The following is a 15953-nucleotide window of genomic DNA, read 5'->3' on the forward strand; positions in this document are numbered from 1 at the left end:
CTCAGTGAGCATAAGTAATTAGCTCAAGGTCACACAGCTAATAAGTGGTGGAACCAAAGTGTGAACCTGGTGTCAAAGCCCAGCTGATAACCACCTTACCAGGTGACACAGCAAGGAGCCCTGTGGTGTAATGGTTAAGCGTTTGCTAACCAAAAGGTTGATGATTTGAACCCACTCAGTGGCTCCATGGGGAAAAAAGATCTGGGAATCTGGTCCCGAAAAATTACAGCCTGGAAAACCCTATGTGTGGTTCTACTCTATTTTTTTTTTTTTACTCTGTCCTATCCTATGGGGTCGACTATGAGTCAGGATCAACGTGACAGCACCTTCCAACAACAGGTGGCAAAGCCAAGTCAAACACTTCACCATCTAAAGATCTGGAGAAATACATAGGTGACTAGTCAAACAACTAAAATCAGAAGGACTTGGGGAAAACAGGAAGTTGCATGTCTGATAGAGAGGTCAAGGTCGTGGTGGGCCTCAAGTCTTTCAAGGGCAACATCAAGGCGGCACTGCTCAAAAAGAAGAAAAACTGGGAAGGAGGGCATGGCTCTCCTTATACCAGGCAAAGATGTTTTAAGGTCCGTGCACACGGGTTCACCATGAGTCCACATCTACTTGATGGCAACAGGTTTGGTTTGGCTTGAGGACATGGTCCAACGTTGCCTGGCGAATGCTCAGGAGCCTGTAACTGTTCAGCAAGCTGCATTTAAAAAAATATGAGCCTTATGGGGAACACACATGGGGATGGCAGCCTGGAGGGAATAATAATCATTTTTTAAAAAAGATTAAATCAACTAGAGCATGTGACGTGGGTGCATATTGTGATTACTGAACGTTTACTGTTCACTGTCTGTTAGGTGCTTGGCTGATGTGGACCCCCCTAGGAACTGGTTGCTGTTCCTGTGTCACTCCTGATAATTTTTAAATTGACTATGTCCTTTTAACCATGTTTTTAAAAATTGAACTATCCCAATGTGAACACTTTCCATTTTGCTATATAATGAGAGCACTTTCATTCCTTTAATGTTTGCCTTCTTCCTTTGATCTAACAATTTCTGTTCAAATTTCACAGTATTCTGTTGCTTCAGGTTTCAAAGAACCGATTACCCTGCTGGGAGCGTGAAATAGACTTAAAAAATCTGCATGATATTTCCTCCCAGTGAAATTAATTTAGGTTTAAATACAGGGGAAGGTACACACCCTGTGCTGGGGTCTCTTTCTCTCACCCACCTAAGCGCTTCCTTAAGCTGAAAGTCTGCCAAGTCTCCCGGCTTTTGTGAGGACCCTTTGCAAAGCGCAGTCGGTGAACCTCTTTCTCTTTGACATGAGCTTTGTGGGGGCCTGATGACACACTTGGAACGTCTCTATTTTTTCTGAAGTCCAACCTCAAAAACTCAGTGGACCAGCCGGCCACTGTCCGTGGTTGCGGCACTTAAGTGCAGCTGGGCGTTTTGAGGGTGTTTTAGGAAAGGCACCTCTAGCAGGGCAGGGACCATTAGCTCCAAAGCAACAAAGGACAATTTGGAGGGAGTGGAAGGGGCACTCCACGGCCGCTCCGGCATCCCAAAACCTTTCTGCCTAGCACCGTGTCCCTAGTGATCCCGCCTTCGCCCTCTGAATTCCCGCACCTCCGAGGGCTCGCAGATTCTAAGCCGGGCGGGACGTGTCCAGCCCCACCACCTCCTTCCACTCCCGCCCCCGGGTCGCCTTCAAAACCGTGGAGCAGCGCTGCGCACGGTAGCCGCGCTCGCGCCGCGCCCCCGGCGCCTCCCCAGCACCTCGGGGTCCCGCTTCCCAGTCCAGTCTCCCCCCACAACCCGGTCCTCAGTCTCCCCCTCCAGCCCCCCAGTCACAGGAGCTGTCAAGCCCGCAGCAGCAGAGCCAGTCCCCGAGCGCCGGCGTCTCTTCTCCTTCCTTTGTGTGCGCGCGAGCGGAGTTGGGGCGGAGGGAGAAGGGGGAGGTCGCTCTGTCTGTCTCCCGCCGTCTTTGCCCCGGCTGCTCGAAGTGCTGCCGGGGAGGCTGGAGCCGGCAGAGGGTGAGGGGATCTGGAAGGGCGGCTGGGGGCCGCCCGTGTACCCTGGTCCCAGCCGAGCGCAGGGGAGCGCGGAAGGCAGCTGGGATTCGTCTGGAGCTACTACCAGCTGGCCTCGATCGCCTCTCGGCCTCCCTCTGCTACCACCTACCCCCGACACCCCGAGAACAGCGTGCAAAAGCGCCGAGAGGGACGGAAACCGCAAATAAATAGCGGCGGCAGCAGCGCGTCATCTGGCGGAGCAGGAAGTGCAGGCAGTCCGGAGGCTGGTGCTTTCTCCGCGTCCCCAGGACTTTGCCATGGGCTGGGGGCCGCGGAGGCTGAGAGCGGCCGGGCGAGGGCAGCTGCGGCGGCGCCCGCACTGGGGTTGAGCGAGCAGCGACGCGCGGGACACGCAGAGATGGCAGCGTCCAGCAACTCCAGCCTGTCCGGCTCCTCGGTCTCCTCCGGTGAGTTTCAGCCTGCTGGACGCGGGTGCCGCGCCGGGTCTCTCTCCTCCTGCCCTGCCCTGTACCCTGGGAGGCATAGAGCCTACCTGTGGCCGTCCTGCCCTGTCTCTCGGATTCGGGGGGAGGCGTCCGGTGGGACACTTGTTTGGTTTGCCAGCACCTAGGTGCCCTCAGCACCTCAGCGTCTGACATCTGACAGCGCGGAGGTGGGAGAGCTGTGGCACCCTAAGTGTGCGGACACGGGTATTCTAGGCACTTGGGGCGCAGCAAACAAGAAGCAAAGGGAGCAGGGCAGGCTTGCACTTTCTGGCGCAGCTGGAGCTAGGGCTTAGGCTGAGGGGCCGAGGAAGGTTAGGGTGCAGCGGGGCGCGGGGACCTGCTTACGGTGCCGCGCCCACTCCGGTAGGCTACCGTGGATGCCCAAATCCAAAGCAGAGGGAAATAAACCCTCGCTCCTCGCAGACTTGATTTTCTTTGTTTGTTTCAGAAATTAGCTCGGTGGAGACACACGCTCGGGGCATGGGTTTGAGGTAGAAGGAATAAAGGGATTGTGTCTTTCTTGTTCTGATTGAAGCGGGTTAGGGGAAGTGAAGTAGAGCCCGGTATCTGACTCTTTGCACGTTTACGTGTGTGTGTGTGCGTGTGCGCGCGCGTGTGTAGATAGAGGGAGAGTGGGAGAGAGAGAGAGCTTTCCCTATGTGACCCCCTGGACATTTTCATACAACACTCTCTGTAATTTTACTTTCAAGGCATACATTCTTCCCCCTTTTAGGGCGGCTGAGCAAAGGGACATCTTTCAGTTTTTCGATGGTTGGTCAGTGGGGTCTAATTGAAGAGGAAAAAAATTGCTAATGAGTCTGAAGGAGCAGGAATCAATAGAAGCAGACCCACTGGTTTCTGAGTATGACAGGTTTCTAATCAGAATGATGCATTAGGTAGAGTTCCTCTACCTCTCTGGTCACTGAAAACTTTAATGACAAACCCTAAGGGGATAGCTAATAAGACGTTTAGCCTAGTGTATAGGATTCAGGGGTCAAGAAGGTCTTGAAGTCCTAATGGAAATGCTCAATATATTAATATTGTATCATCAATTTTTATTTTTATTATTACCCTTCAAAAATTTAACTCAAGGCAAAAACACCTTGTTGGAGGCATTGGACGGCAAGCCAGGCATTAAAAGAACCATATCTGTAGAAATGTAACTAATTAAATCATAAATGCGAGGTGAATTTGACTAAGGTGCAATTGTGTCATGGCAGAAGGCGATCACCGGAAAGGTATCTGTTATCTTTCTTGGCAGGTTTAGTCCCAGGGAAACAGCACTTCCTTTCTTGATCACTGCCAACTAATCAAAAGCAGCGTTGTTCGGTTTGCGATGTCCTTCAAGTTTCTGGTAGCAGCAGCCAATGGGGCAGAACAGTCATATCTTATTAAGAGTAGCAACAAGTTGACCGCCTGTGGTTTTCATTCTGAGAACTCAGCAAATGCTACAGCTTATTTTTAGTACCCCCCAAACCGCTGTTGCTGCTTTTTAATTCATTTTGGTTGACTAGTGTTGAATATAAAAATACGGTGATGTTGGCTTACTGTTAGCATACGGTTCTTCCTCTCAGACAACTGCCCACCAGAAAACGATCTGGTGGAAGAGAGGTGTCGAAGGGAAAGAAGAATGGAGACAGAGCAGGGAGGCAGTATTGTCGCCTGATTTACTGATGACATAAATTACAGATGCTGTGACATCTGAATTTTCAAATCTTGATGTAGCTTAGGAAACCTGATTGAAAATCCTAACTCAGCCTTAGGAAGAATGCGTTGGTTTGAATCAGCAAAGGAGAAGCTTTAGATGATGGTAATTGCTTTGCACACAGGATAGAGACATTTATGATGGTTCTCTTTCCTGTTTTATTTATCACTCTTTCTTATCCTGACAGAAATCTGGAAATTACTGGAGAACTGAAATTCAAAAAGTGGGCATGGGTGTGTTATTTGGTGTGAATCAATCTGGCCCCTGAGTTTCTATTGCCTAATTCACCAGTGAACCAGGCACTTTGTCTTGAAAAATATGAGAACTGTAGTTCTCTTTTTAAGCACACTTATCATTGTGTGCATCATGAATAATTCAGATGATAGAAGCAATTCACACCTGTGAGAGGTGTTGGGCAAGAAAGAATAGAGCCTGTTTGAGTTGGCAGCTGGGTCCTCCCAGGAAAAGGCCTGAGTCTGAGAAATTAGGGCTCTCCATCAATTAATCACCATTTTTGAGGGCCTACTATGCACCAGGCAACCCTGGTGGGGTAGGGGTTAAATGCTATGGCTGCTAACCAAAGGGTTGGCAGTTTGAATCTGCCAGGTGCTCCTTGGTAACTAACTCAGTGGGGCAGTTCTACTCTGTCTTATAGGGTAGCTATGAGTCAAAATCGACTCGAAGGGAATGGGTTTTTACTATGTACCAGGGAACCCTCGTGGCGTAGTGGTTAAGAGCTATGGCTGCTAATCAAAAGGTTGGCAGTTCGAATCCACCAGGTGCTCCTTTAGAAACCCTATGAGGGCAGTTCTACTCTGTCCTATAAGGTGACTACAAGTCAGAATCAACTCGATGGCAACAGGTTTTTTTTTTTTTTTTTCTACTGTGTACCAGGCAGTAAGCTACAAGCCTCAGCTTCAAAGAGATTAAATGAAAAAGATAATTTTGGGATTCCTTCTAGCCCTAAGCTCTGATATTGCCTTTGAATTCTAGCTCTATCACTGACAAGCTAGGTGACTTGGGGTAAATTAGTTAACCTCTTCAAGCCTCAACTTCCTCATCTGTAAAGTGGGGCTAACAGTAATAATAGGAGCTACTTCATAGGAGTGTTGGGATTAAATGTGGTAATGTGTATAAAGCATTTAGCATAGGGCCTAGCACTTAATGAGGGCTTGGTGTGAGTAATTTTTGCTCCTTTGGGGAAGGAAAAAGAAGACACCCATTGGCATAGATTTTAGATGAGGAAACAAGCCCAACACACGTAAAATCTGCCTCTTACATCACATGTTAAATTTGATCCTGAATTTGGGTTGCATTAAACAAACATTTATTGAGTGTCTTCTAGGTTTCAGGTATAGTCCCCAGGTATATGGAATAGAAAGATGAATCAAGGCTTTCCCTCACCATCTAGAAGTGGACATGGACAAGCAAGTAACAATCACTAGTCTAGTTTGATAATGAGAGTTATGTGGAGGAGAGTGCAGGGAAGAGAGTGATTAAATTTAGAGAGCTCAGTGGAGGCAACATATGTGTTGAGCCTTGAAGGGTAAGTAGGGTTTTTCCAGAAAGCAGAGGAGGAGAAAGGCGTTTCTGGAAGAGGGAAGAGCTTAGACATAAAAGGCCTGGAGATGGGGAAGTTCATGGCCTAATTCTGAACTTTCCTTATTAAGGCTGTGACTCTTCTTCCTTAGTGCTTCTGCCCTGGGCAGTTGTGGGTATAGGTCCATAAGCAGCATCATGCACTGAGCTTTCGGATCTCTTATTGCTGCTGCTGCTGTGGGAGGTTTCCTTTCTATTCAGGCAGCAGTGGGTTTGACAGAGCAGCTCTGGAAGCCTTAAGACATAGTATTTGAGCAACTGAGTGCTAAAAAAAAAAGAACAGTCGATTCTGCAGTGTCCAGCACACAGAGAGGTGAATTCAAGTGATACAGGTTAAACGTCTCTGAGAAGGATAGCTGTGAGAGCTTTAGGTTTGGTTGTATTTACCCAAAGAGTAAAGATCCAATAATTTACTCAGTGTTCACCTCTGGGTTATCTGTTTTCCTGAGAATAGGCTCTCTCATTTGCTACTGTTGAACCATGTCACCCAAGTGTGTCATTTATTCCATGTTACCAACTGAGACATAACAAATGAAATAATCAAGTTAAAATTAATTTTTAAATACATTTTCTGAGAACTCCTCAGAAAATTTCTTCTGGAATATTCAATTAAGTGTAGAAGAAATTGCTTCGCCTCTGTTTTAATGATAACTACTGGTAATTAAATTTCACAATCACCTAGGTTGGCAGAAAGGTTTGATTACCTTTATTATTTTAAATGGCAGGCGCGCGCACACACACACACACACACACATACACCTCTATATGTAAGCTTTTAATCCAGCCTGTGGTGCTTGATTATATTCTGGGATAAACAATGGTTGATTTGTAAGACCATTTTCTTAATAATCACGGGTTACATTTGCTTCCATAATTACAATGAAAACTTTTTGCATATTGATAACATGATTGCCAAATGGATCATTTTACAGGGTCAAGAAAAAAATAAACTAAAGTGATAAATAAAGAAGCTCTAAGTTGTTTTCTGGTGACTGAACAAAAAATTAAATATTAAAGTTACCCTTGGAATAAGAAGTTAAGATTTTGAAAATATAAATATGCTGTATTATAAAAGGAAATCTTGGTGGTGTAGTGGTTAAGTGCTATGGCTGCTAACCAAAAGGTCAGCAGTTCAAATCCACCAGGTGCTCCTTGGAAATTCTATGGGGCAATTCTACTCTGTCCTATAGGGTCGCTATGAGTCGGAATCGACTCAACGGAAACAGGTTTGGTGGTTTGGTATAAAAATGAAAATCGACATAGACTTATTTTAATTAAAAGGCAAACGGTGCAAGGTAAAAATCAGTATTATGTGCAGAGTCATCAAAACCTTACTTGGGAAAAGAACATTCCTGAATGGATTGAGTTATTTATCACTTTGGATTCTATACAACAGTACTATGGACCAGGTCAACGGTGCTGTTCTCTGCCGTTACACAGATGTTGCATCTAGAACTAATAAACAAGAATTTCCCTTCTTCATGACTGGGGTGTCAAAACCAGTGACATATACAAGTCTTCCATATCCCTAGATGCAGGAAGAAAAACAGCTGTAATATTGCTGCCAACACTTATACATGTAGTTAGAAACTCAGTGGATCTAATCCCACAGAACAGGGTATCTTTATTGAAAATGTCACATCGAGCACATTGAAAAGTTTCTTCTTGGATCTTTCCATCCTTCAAGCTAGAATTAACTCTCTCAGAGACATCATTTGCTCAGATGAAGGGCATTGCTCTTTGCTGTTTTTCTGATAACCTTTCCCCACCTCATTTTAACTTATTAGATTTTCCTTTTCCGTTTCTAGTAACCTAGATGAACCTGGAGATGTAGAACCTGAGGGGTAAGAAGAACCTTCTTAAGCTAACTGCATGTTTGCAGAGTTTCCCCAGGGACTCCATGATTTTCAAATGTTGGCTGAGAATGCCAGTTCTGTCCATGAGCCCCATAAAGAGTATGGAATGACATTGTCCTTTGTTGAACTTTTTGGGGACACGAACACCAGGTATTTTCAGAGGCCAGTCTGTGTGGGGTTTAACTGGACAGTCTGTTCCTTGAGCTGCCACCTGGGGCCTGGCTGGAGTGTCAGTCCTGCGGAGGGCCGTCTGCTGCTCAGCAGGGCCTCCTGTTTTTGCACCATGGTGAAAATAACTGGACATTTGGTTTGGAAACCTATACATGAGCAGTGTCACACTGATATGTTTTGGAAGAGTTTGCTGCCAAAAGAACAAGGTTCCTGCCAAGAAAGTTGGATACAAAAAAAGAGAAATGGACCTAGTGCTAGATAGGCATGATTAATAGCATCCACCTATCACCCGCCAATCATTTATCTTCTATGAATGTGTTTGCATTTCATGACTCCTGAAATATGTAACTTAGTTTTCAAAAGGTATGACTTTATTTATTTTTTATATATGTGTATATATGTATATATCTGTGTGTGTATGTATACATATAACAAAAAAAACCAAACCTAGTGCCGTTGAGTCAATTCTGACTCATAGCGACCCTATAGGACAGAGTAGAACTGCCCCATAGAGTTTCCAAGGAGCGCCTGGCGGATTCGAACTGCTGGCCCTTTGGTTAGCAGCCGTAGCACTTAACCACTATGCTACCAGGGTTTTTATATATGCCTGTTGCCGTTGAGTTGATCCCAACTCATAGTGTCCCTATAGGACAGAGTAGAATAGAACTGCCTCATAGAATTTCCAAGGAGCGCCTGGTGGATTTGAACTGCTGACATTTTGGTCAAGCAGCTGTAGCACTTAACCACTATACCACCAGGGTTTCCATATATATACATTTTTTGTTTTGTGTGTTTATTTTCTTGCTTTTCCCACCTGTTATTACGCTGCTCAGATTTCTATTTAGAGATGTTTTTCATACAGTTCAATTCAGCATTTGGTTTACTTTGCAGTTAATAGTTTCCAAATCCTCTAAGCTCTTCCCTGTTCCTCCTTCAAGTTGTCCATGGGAAAGGAAGCTGTATTCTTTCTCCACATGGATTCTGGTAGGAGGGTCCAGATGGGCACCTGTATCTCTGGGGCAGTCTGTTGGTGTGACAGGGCACACCAACGTTACTACTAAATGCAAGGGTTGCTTTAAAGCCTATGTGTCTGGAGGAAAACCCAGTTAGGGATGTGCCGGCCCCTCAGGCAGTCTGCGCTACCCCTACGTTGCCATCCACTAACCACCTAGTAAGTGTGAATGGTGGAGTGGCAATAAAACTTTCTCAGCCATGCACCCAGGAGAGCCTGTCCCCAGCTGCTGGTACCGAATAACCTGTTGTCTTCCCCATTTATAAGGAATCTTAGACCTTTGTGGGCGCTAATCTTGGCATCTAGTCTTTACCAAACCAAACCTATTGCTGTCGAGTCGATTCCAACTCATAGTGACCCTATAGGACAGAGTAGCACTGCCTTATAGAATTTCCAAGGAACCTGGTGAATTAAACTGCCGACCTTTTGGTTAGCAGCCGTAGCTCTTAACCACTATGCCACCATGGTTTCCCTAGTCTTTACAGTATAGTCTAATTCAGCTTTGCCTTGCTTCAACAGTTTGGCCTGTCAGAGTCACCTAACCATGGCTCATTCACAAGATAACACCAGGGCTATAAAATATTGTTTTTTTTTTTTTTAATTTTTAATTTTTTTAAATAATTTTTATTGAGCTTTAAGTGAACATTTACAAATCAAGTCAGTCTGTCACATATAAGCTTATATACACCTTACTCCATACTCCCACTTACTCTCCCCCTAATGAGTCAGCCCTTCCAGTCTCTCCTTTCATGACAATTTTGCCAGTTTCTAACCCTCTCTACCCTCCCTTCCCCCCTCCAGACAGGAGATGCCAACACAGTCTCAAGTGTCCACCTGATATAAGTAGCTCACTCTTCATCAGCTTCTCTCTCCTACCCATAAAATACTGTTTTAAATCAACCAATGCAAGCAGTTCCCACAGACATTCCCTAATAAATATGTTTCATTAATAGTATTATTAAAAATATCCTAATCACCTTGGGTCTGGAGAAATAGTCTGCTTCCTACAGGTTGTGAGAGATTCTATGCCCTAAATTTTGTCTTCTTAGAGGTGGTAGGAAAGGACCCTAGACTTGGAGTCAGAAGACATGGACCCTTAAAGCCTTAGCCAGGGCACTTAAAACCAAACCCAAACCTGTTGTCACTAAGTCAATTCTGACTCATAACGACCCTACAGGACAGAGTAAAACTGCCCCATAGGGTCTCCAAAGCTGTAATCTTTATGGAAGAAGACTGCCATATCTTTCTGTCCCTCAGAATGGCTGGTGGGTTCAAACTGCCAACCTTTCGTTTAGCAGTCAAGGGCTTTAACCACTGTGCCACCAAGGCTCCTTTAGGGCCTTTAAACTCTCTTAATCAGGGCTCTTAAACCCTTAACTTCTTAGATTTTCACCTAGATGAACCTAGAGATGTAGAAGCTGAGGAGTAAGGAACCCTTAAACCTAGGGCCCTTAAACCCTTAGCCAGCACCCTTAAGCCCCTAATCATGGTCCTTAAGCCTTTAACCGGGGCACAACCTTTACTAGGGCCCTTAAAACTTTAATCAGGGTCCTTAAGTCCTTAACCAGTTCTCTTAAACCCTTAGCTAAAACTAGCACCCTTAAACTCTTAACTAAGGTTCTTAGGGCCCTCATACCCTTAACTAGGGCTTGAACCCTTAACCAGGCCTCTTAAACCCTCAAAATGTTCCTTAAGCCAGCACTTAACCCAGGTCTGTAACCGGTTAGCTACATGGCCTTAGGTGTAATTAGCCTCTCTGAGCCTTGACTATCACAGCTGGTAGACGTTGTTGTATCCCATTTTGAAAACAGATTCAGAGAAGGCACACAGTTTGAATTTGGGTGCTGGGATTTGGACCAGTCTTCCTAATTTCAAAGAGTATTATTTTCCCTCTTGAAATGTAATGAATGAGTTGGCTGATTTCTATCTCTGTTAAAGAAATTTCTGATGTCAAAGTTTAAGGCTGAAATACATCCTCATTTTCCACTGAGAAAATATGCTAATGAAGTTGTGCTTTTCCTTGTTGCCCTCAGTTGTAACCCAGACTGACCTTCTGCCTGACCAAGGCTTCCGCTAACTAGAGTTAGGAGCTGGCATTGGTGCCAAATCCTCCTACAGAGCATATACCTAGAGAAGTGGACTTGTGGGTGGCTGAATTTAAGAATAGTAAGTACCGCCAGGTGAAGGGTGTATAGGTGTTCTTTGGACTATTCTTGTACATTTTCTGAAGGTTCAAAAATTTTCAAAATGTAGGGGAAAAAAAGGGAACAGCACTACTTTGAATTTAGTTGATTTTCTTCTCTAAAGTTCTAAAAGCATCCCATTTTATGTGAGCATATTGAGTCTTAAGGAACCCTGGTAGCACAGTGGTTAAATGCTCAGCTGCTAAACAAAAGGTCAGTGGTTCGAACCCACCAGCAGCTCTGAAGGAGAAAGATGTGGCAGTTTGCTTCCATAAAGATTACAACCTTGGAAACCCTATGGGGCAGCCCCACTCTGATAGCAGTGGGTTTATATCCAAGTCTTGTTACCTCCTCATGAAACCTTCAGATTTCAAATCCTCAAATAGCAGAATATATACTTATTACCCTGTTCCCAAAGTAAAAATAGAATTATGTAAAGGAATTGAAGTTACGGGAAGGGTTCGAGTAGCCACACAAAATTCCTTCCTGAAAAAAAATTCTTTTTTCATAGAATACATTTGTCATGAGCTGGACTGATTTTATACTTCATTTGCATTTAGAGCGAGGAGGGACCTTGGAGGTTGTCTAGCTGATTCTGACATTATAAGGAGCTTCAGGAACTGTCCAATGCCACTCAGCTAGTTGGTGATAGAACCAGAGCTGGAACTGTGGTCTAGGATCCAAGCTCCTTAACATGAACTCTCCTGGCTCATCCTGAAGAGTAGCGTCATGCTTGGAGAATTTCTTCCAGACATTTTTCTGTCTGGCTTTATGGAGGCTGTTCTATTCAATTATTTACTACTTACAAAAAAGAAGTCATAAAGCGCTTTTATTTTAAAGGGGCCTTAGATCTGAAGGCTTTTGTGCGTACATAGGCACAAAGACTTACATGACCTAGCATGTGATCGAACTATATATTGCTGTACTGTCCAATATGGTAACCACTAACCACATGTGGCTATTTAAATTTAAATTAAAAAAAAAATTCAGTTCCTCAGTTGCAGGAGACACGTTTCAAAGTGCTCAGTTGCACATGTGGCTAGTGGCTGCCATATTAGATGGCATACATATATGCCTTTTCCATCATTGCAGAAAGTTCCATTTGACAGTAATGGTATAAAGGATCTGTAGTTCCAAGACAAGAACCTAACTAATGTAAAATTAATAAGCTAAGGCTAGAAAATTTGTTAGAATGCTCTCCCATGTCTGTGTTTACTCATTGTGCTGTGTGGGTTATATCTCACTGATTTTGTAAATTGACTTTTTTTTTTTAATAATTTTTATTGTGCTTTAAGTGAAAGTTTACAAATCAAGTCAGTCTCTCACAGAAAAACCCATATACACCTTGCTACACACTCCCGATTACTCTTCCCCTAATGAGACAGACTACTCTCTCCCTCCACTCTCTCTTTTCGTGTCCTTTTCGCCAGCTTCTAACCCCCTCCACCATCTCATCTCCCCTCCAGACAGGAGATGCCAACATAGTCTCAAGTGTCCCCCTGATCCAAGAAGCTCACTCCTCACCAGCATCCCTCTCCAACCCATTGTCCAGTCCAATCCAAGTCTGAAGAGTTGGCTTCGGGAGTGGTTCCTGTCCTGGGCCAACAGAAGGTCTGGGGGCCATGACCCCTGGGGTCCTTCTAGTCTCAGACTGTTAAGTCTGGTCTTATGAGAATTTGGGGTCTGCATCCCACTGCTCTCCTGCTCCCTCAAGGGTTCTCTGTTGTGTTCCCTGTCAGGGCAGTCATCAGTTGTAGCCGGGCACCATCTAGTTCTTCTGGTCTCAGGATGATGTAGTCGCTGGGTCACGTGGCCCTTTCTGTCTCTTGGGCTCGTAATCACCTTGTGTCCTTGGTGTTCTTCATTCTCCTTTGATCCAGGTGGGTTGAGACCAATTGATGCATCTTAGATGGCTGCTTGCTAGCGTTTAAGACCCCGGACACCACTCTTCAAAGTGGGATGCAGAATGTTTTCTTAATAGGTTTTATTATGCCAATTGACTTAGATGTCCCCTGAAACCATGGACCCCAGACCCCTGCCCCTGCTATGCTGGCCTTCGAAGCATTCAGTTTATTCTTTGCTTTTGGTTTAGTCCAATCATGCTGACCTCCCCTGTATTGTGTGTTATCTTTCCCTTCCCCTAAAGTAGTTCTTATCTACTATCTAATTAGTGAATACCCCTCTCCCACCCTCCTTCCCTCCCCTCTCTCGTAACCACGAAAGAATGTTTTCTTCTCAGTTTAAACTATTTCGCAAGTTCTTATAATAGTGGTCTTATACAATATTTGTCCTTTTGCAACTGACTAATTTCACTCAGCATAATGCCTTCCAGGTTCCTCCATGTTATGAAATGTTTCACAGATTCCTCACTGTTCTTTATCGATGCGTAGTATTCCATTGTGTGAATATACCATAATTTATTTATCCGTTCATCCATTGATGGGCACCTTGGTTGCTTCCATGTTTTTGCTATTGTAAACCGTGCTGCAATAAACATGGGTGTGCATATATCTGTTCGTGTAAAGGCTCTTATTTCTCTAGGATATATTCCAAGGAGTGGGATTGCTGGATCATATGGTAGTTCTATTTCTAGCTTTTTAAGGAATCACCAAATCGATTTCCAAAGTGTGTACCATTTTACATTTCCACCAGCAGTGTAGAATTGTTCCAATCTCTCCACAGCCTCTCCAACATTTATTATTTTGTGGTTTTTGGGCAAATTGGCTTTTTAAAAAAGTAATTTCTTCATACCTCTGAGGGAAACTGTAGACTGACAGCTGGGAGGGGTGATGTTGGGATTGTAATTAAAATGTTTGTAAACTCTTCGAGTCCTGAGGTTTGATTCAAGCTGTAAGAAAAGGAAAAAAGTACTCTGGAATATAGATCAGTAACTTGTGTTTCCATTTGGGCAAGAGGAGTTTAGCAGGAAGTTTGCTATTACTGAATCAAGCATTTACTTCCAAATGTAAAATTAATAAATAATATAAAAATTAGTATATTAATAAAACATTAATGGTTAAAAAAAAAAAAAAGACTGTAGTTTCCCTAATGGGAACTCAATTTCTTTTGAGATAAGCTCAGAGTGGGTTATGACTGCACCCACAAAGAGGGAAAAAAATAGCAACATCCAGAAAAGGTTTGGATCTTATCATTGTAACTCTTCCAAAACTTCGTAAAGAAAATGGGAAAATTGTGATTGTGCAGACTGAGGTTGCTGGTGGCCTTTCCAAACTGTGCTATTTAACGGAGACTTTCTACTAACTAGCAAGCCATCCACCTAAAAGTGTTTTGCTTCTGCAGAAGGCCCACATATGGGGCAAAGCAAATGCATTGGTTTTTAGAAAAGAAAGCAGATCTTGGAATTTTCAGCACATTTGATTGGGGGAAAATGCATGCAAATGAGATGCAGGAACATGACAGTTCTAAGAAAAGGAAACAGCTCTCCTCCTTGAACTTCTGCTAACCATCTACAAGTGCAACAAAAGTGGAAAGGTGGGAGGTATTTTTACCTTGTCAAGCAACTGCCAAGAAGGAAGTGGTGTTGAAGCGGTTGGACTCAGAAACCATAATACCCAGGGCACCACGGCATGGCTTGCTCTGTATTGACATAACTCAGAGCATAGGTCCAGGGCAACATGAATCAGCAGCATCACTTGGGTGATGACCTTACGCAGCTCTTTTCTCATCAAAGGCCCAGTTTCTGGATTTCATGGCTCCCCATCATTGCCCTTTGTGCTCTCAGTGTTGGCCGACCACAGATCTCATGAGGAAATGAAACCCAGCACTTCCATATTATTTCACCTAATGCCATACACTAGCAATGTAAAGCGTTTTTCTTAAGAAATAAACTGAGAGACCAGTGCTGGGAAAGAAAGGAAATAGGAAGGAGGGAGTCTGGTTTTGAAGCAAATCTCCTGCAGCATCCATGAGTATGGGGCTGCACCACTGACCTATAAGGGCCTGATTCTCAAGGCCTAAGGTCCATGGGTAGTGCAAACAGTTTTCCCTCTATTGTTAACCTAAAGGTAGGCTGTTCGAACTCACCCAGTACTGCTGTGGAAAAAAGGCTTAGCATCTGCTTCTATAAAGATTACAGGCAAGAAAACCTGTAGAGCTTGAGTCTACTCTGTAACACATGGGGTCACCATGAGTCTGAACTAACATAACAGCAATGGGTTTTGTTTTGCTTCGGTTTTTCAAGGCATAGAACTGGTAACAAACATAGTAACCGCATATGACCATATTTAAAAAAAACAAAACCCCATTGCTTATGAGTTGATTCTGACTCATAACAACCCTATAGGACAGAGTAGAACTGCCCCATAGAGTTTCCAATTGGGTGGTGGATTCGAACTGCCAACCTTTTGGTTAGCAGCCGAGCTCTTAACCACTAGGCCACCAGGGCTCCCCTTAAAGATTATTGCCTAGGAAACCCTATGGGAGCAGTTCTGCTCCGTCATATAGAGTCTCTACGAGTCAGAACCAACTTGACGGCACACAACAACAGAATATTTAAAGTTACATGTGTGGCTAGCATCGCATTTGTACTGGATGGCACTGGCCTGGACCAGTCCAGTGAGAAAGCTTTAACCTTTATCAGAGATTTCACCATACAGATCCTGCTGGTTCACTGCTTAGTGGCTTCCGCAGAAGTCCCCGGTCTACTCTTCAAGCCATAAATTCTTGGTCCACCAAGACACAGTGCAGCCTCGCTTCTCAATTGTCTGTTTTGTTTTAGTTGCTATTAAACCCATTGTGATCAAGTCTCTTCCAACTCATGGTGACCCCATGTGTTAAAGAGCAGAACTGCTCCACAGAGCTTCTTGGCTGTAATCTTTATGGAAGAAGATTGCCAGATCTTTCTCCCCAGAGCCACTGGGTGGGTTCGAACCACCAACCTTCAG

The 15953-nt window shown here is 44.2% G+C and overlaps 1 protein-coding gene across 2 annotated transcripts in view; it reads left to right on the top strand.

The window, feature by feature from the left end:
* Window positions 1-2063: 2063 nt before the first annotated feature.
* The window catches only part of CHN2 (chimerin 2), a 363690-nt gene continuing 349800 nt past the window's right edge, over window positions 2064-15953 (top strand). Inside the window, exon 1 of one of the 2 annotated variants that reach the window (XM_003407040.4) lies at window positions 2064-2484. In XM_003407040.4, the coding sequence (XP_003407088.2) occupies window positions 2436-2484 (49 nt within the window). In that variant the 5' untranslated portion in view covers window positions 2064-2435. The remainder of the gene's footprint in view (window positions 2485-15953) is intronic. The other variant, XM_064290106.1, reaches the window with a different exon arrangement.

The sequence above is a fragment of the Loxodonta africana genome, chromosome 8, assembly GCF_030014295.1.
Source record: "Loxodonta africana isolate mLoxAfr1 chromosome 8, mLoxAfr1.hap2, whole genome shotgun sequence".
NCBI classification, from domain to species: Eukaryota; Metazoa; Chordata; class Mammalia; order Proboscidea; family Elephantidae; genus Loxodonta; species Loxodonta africana.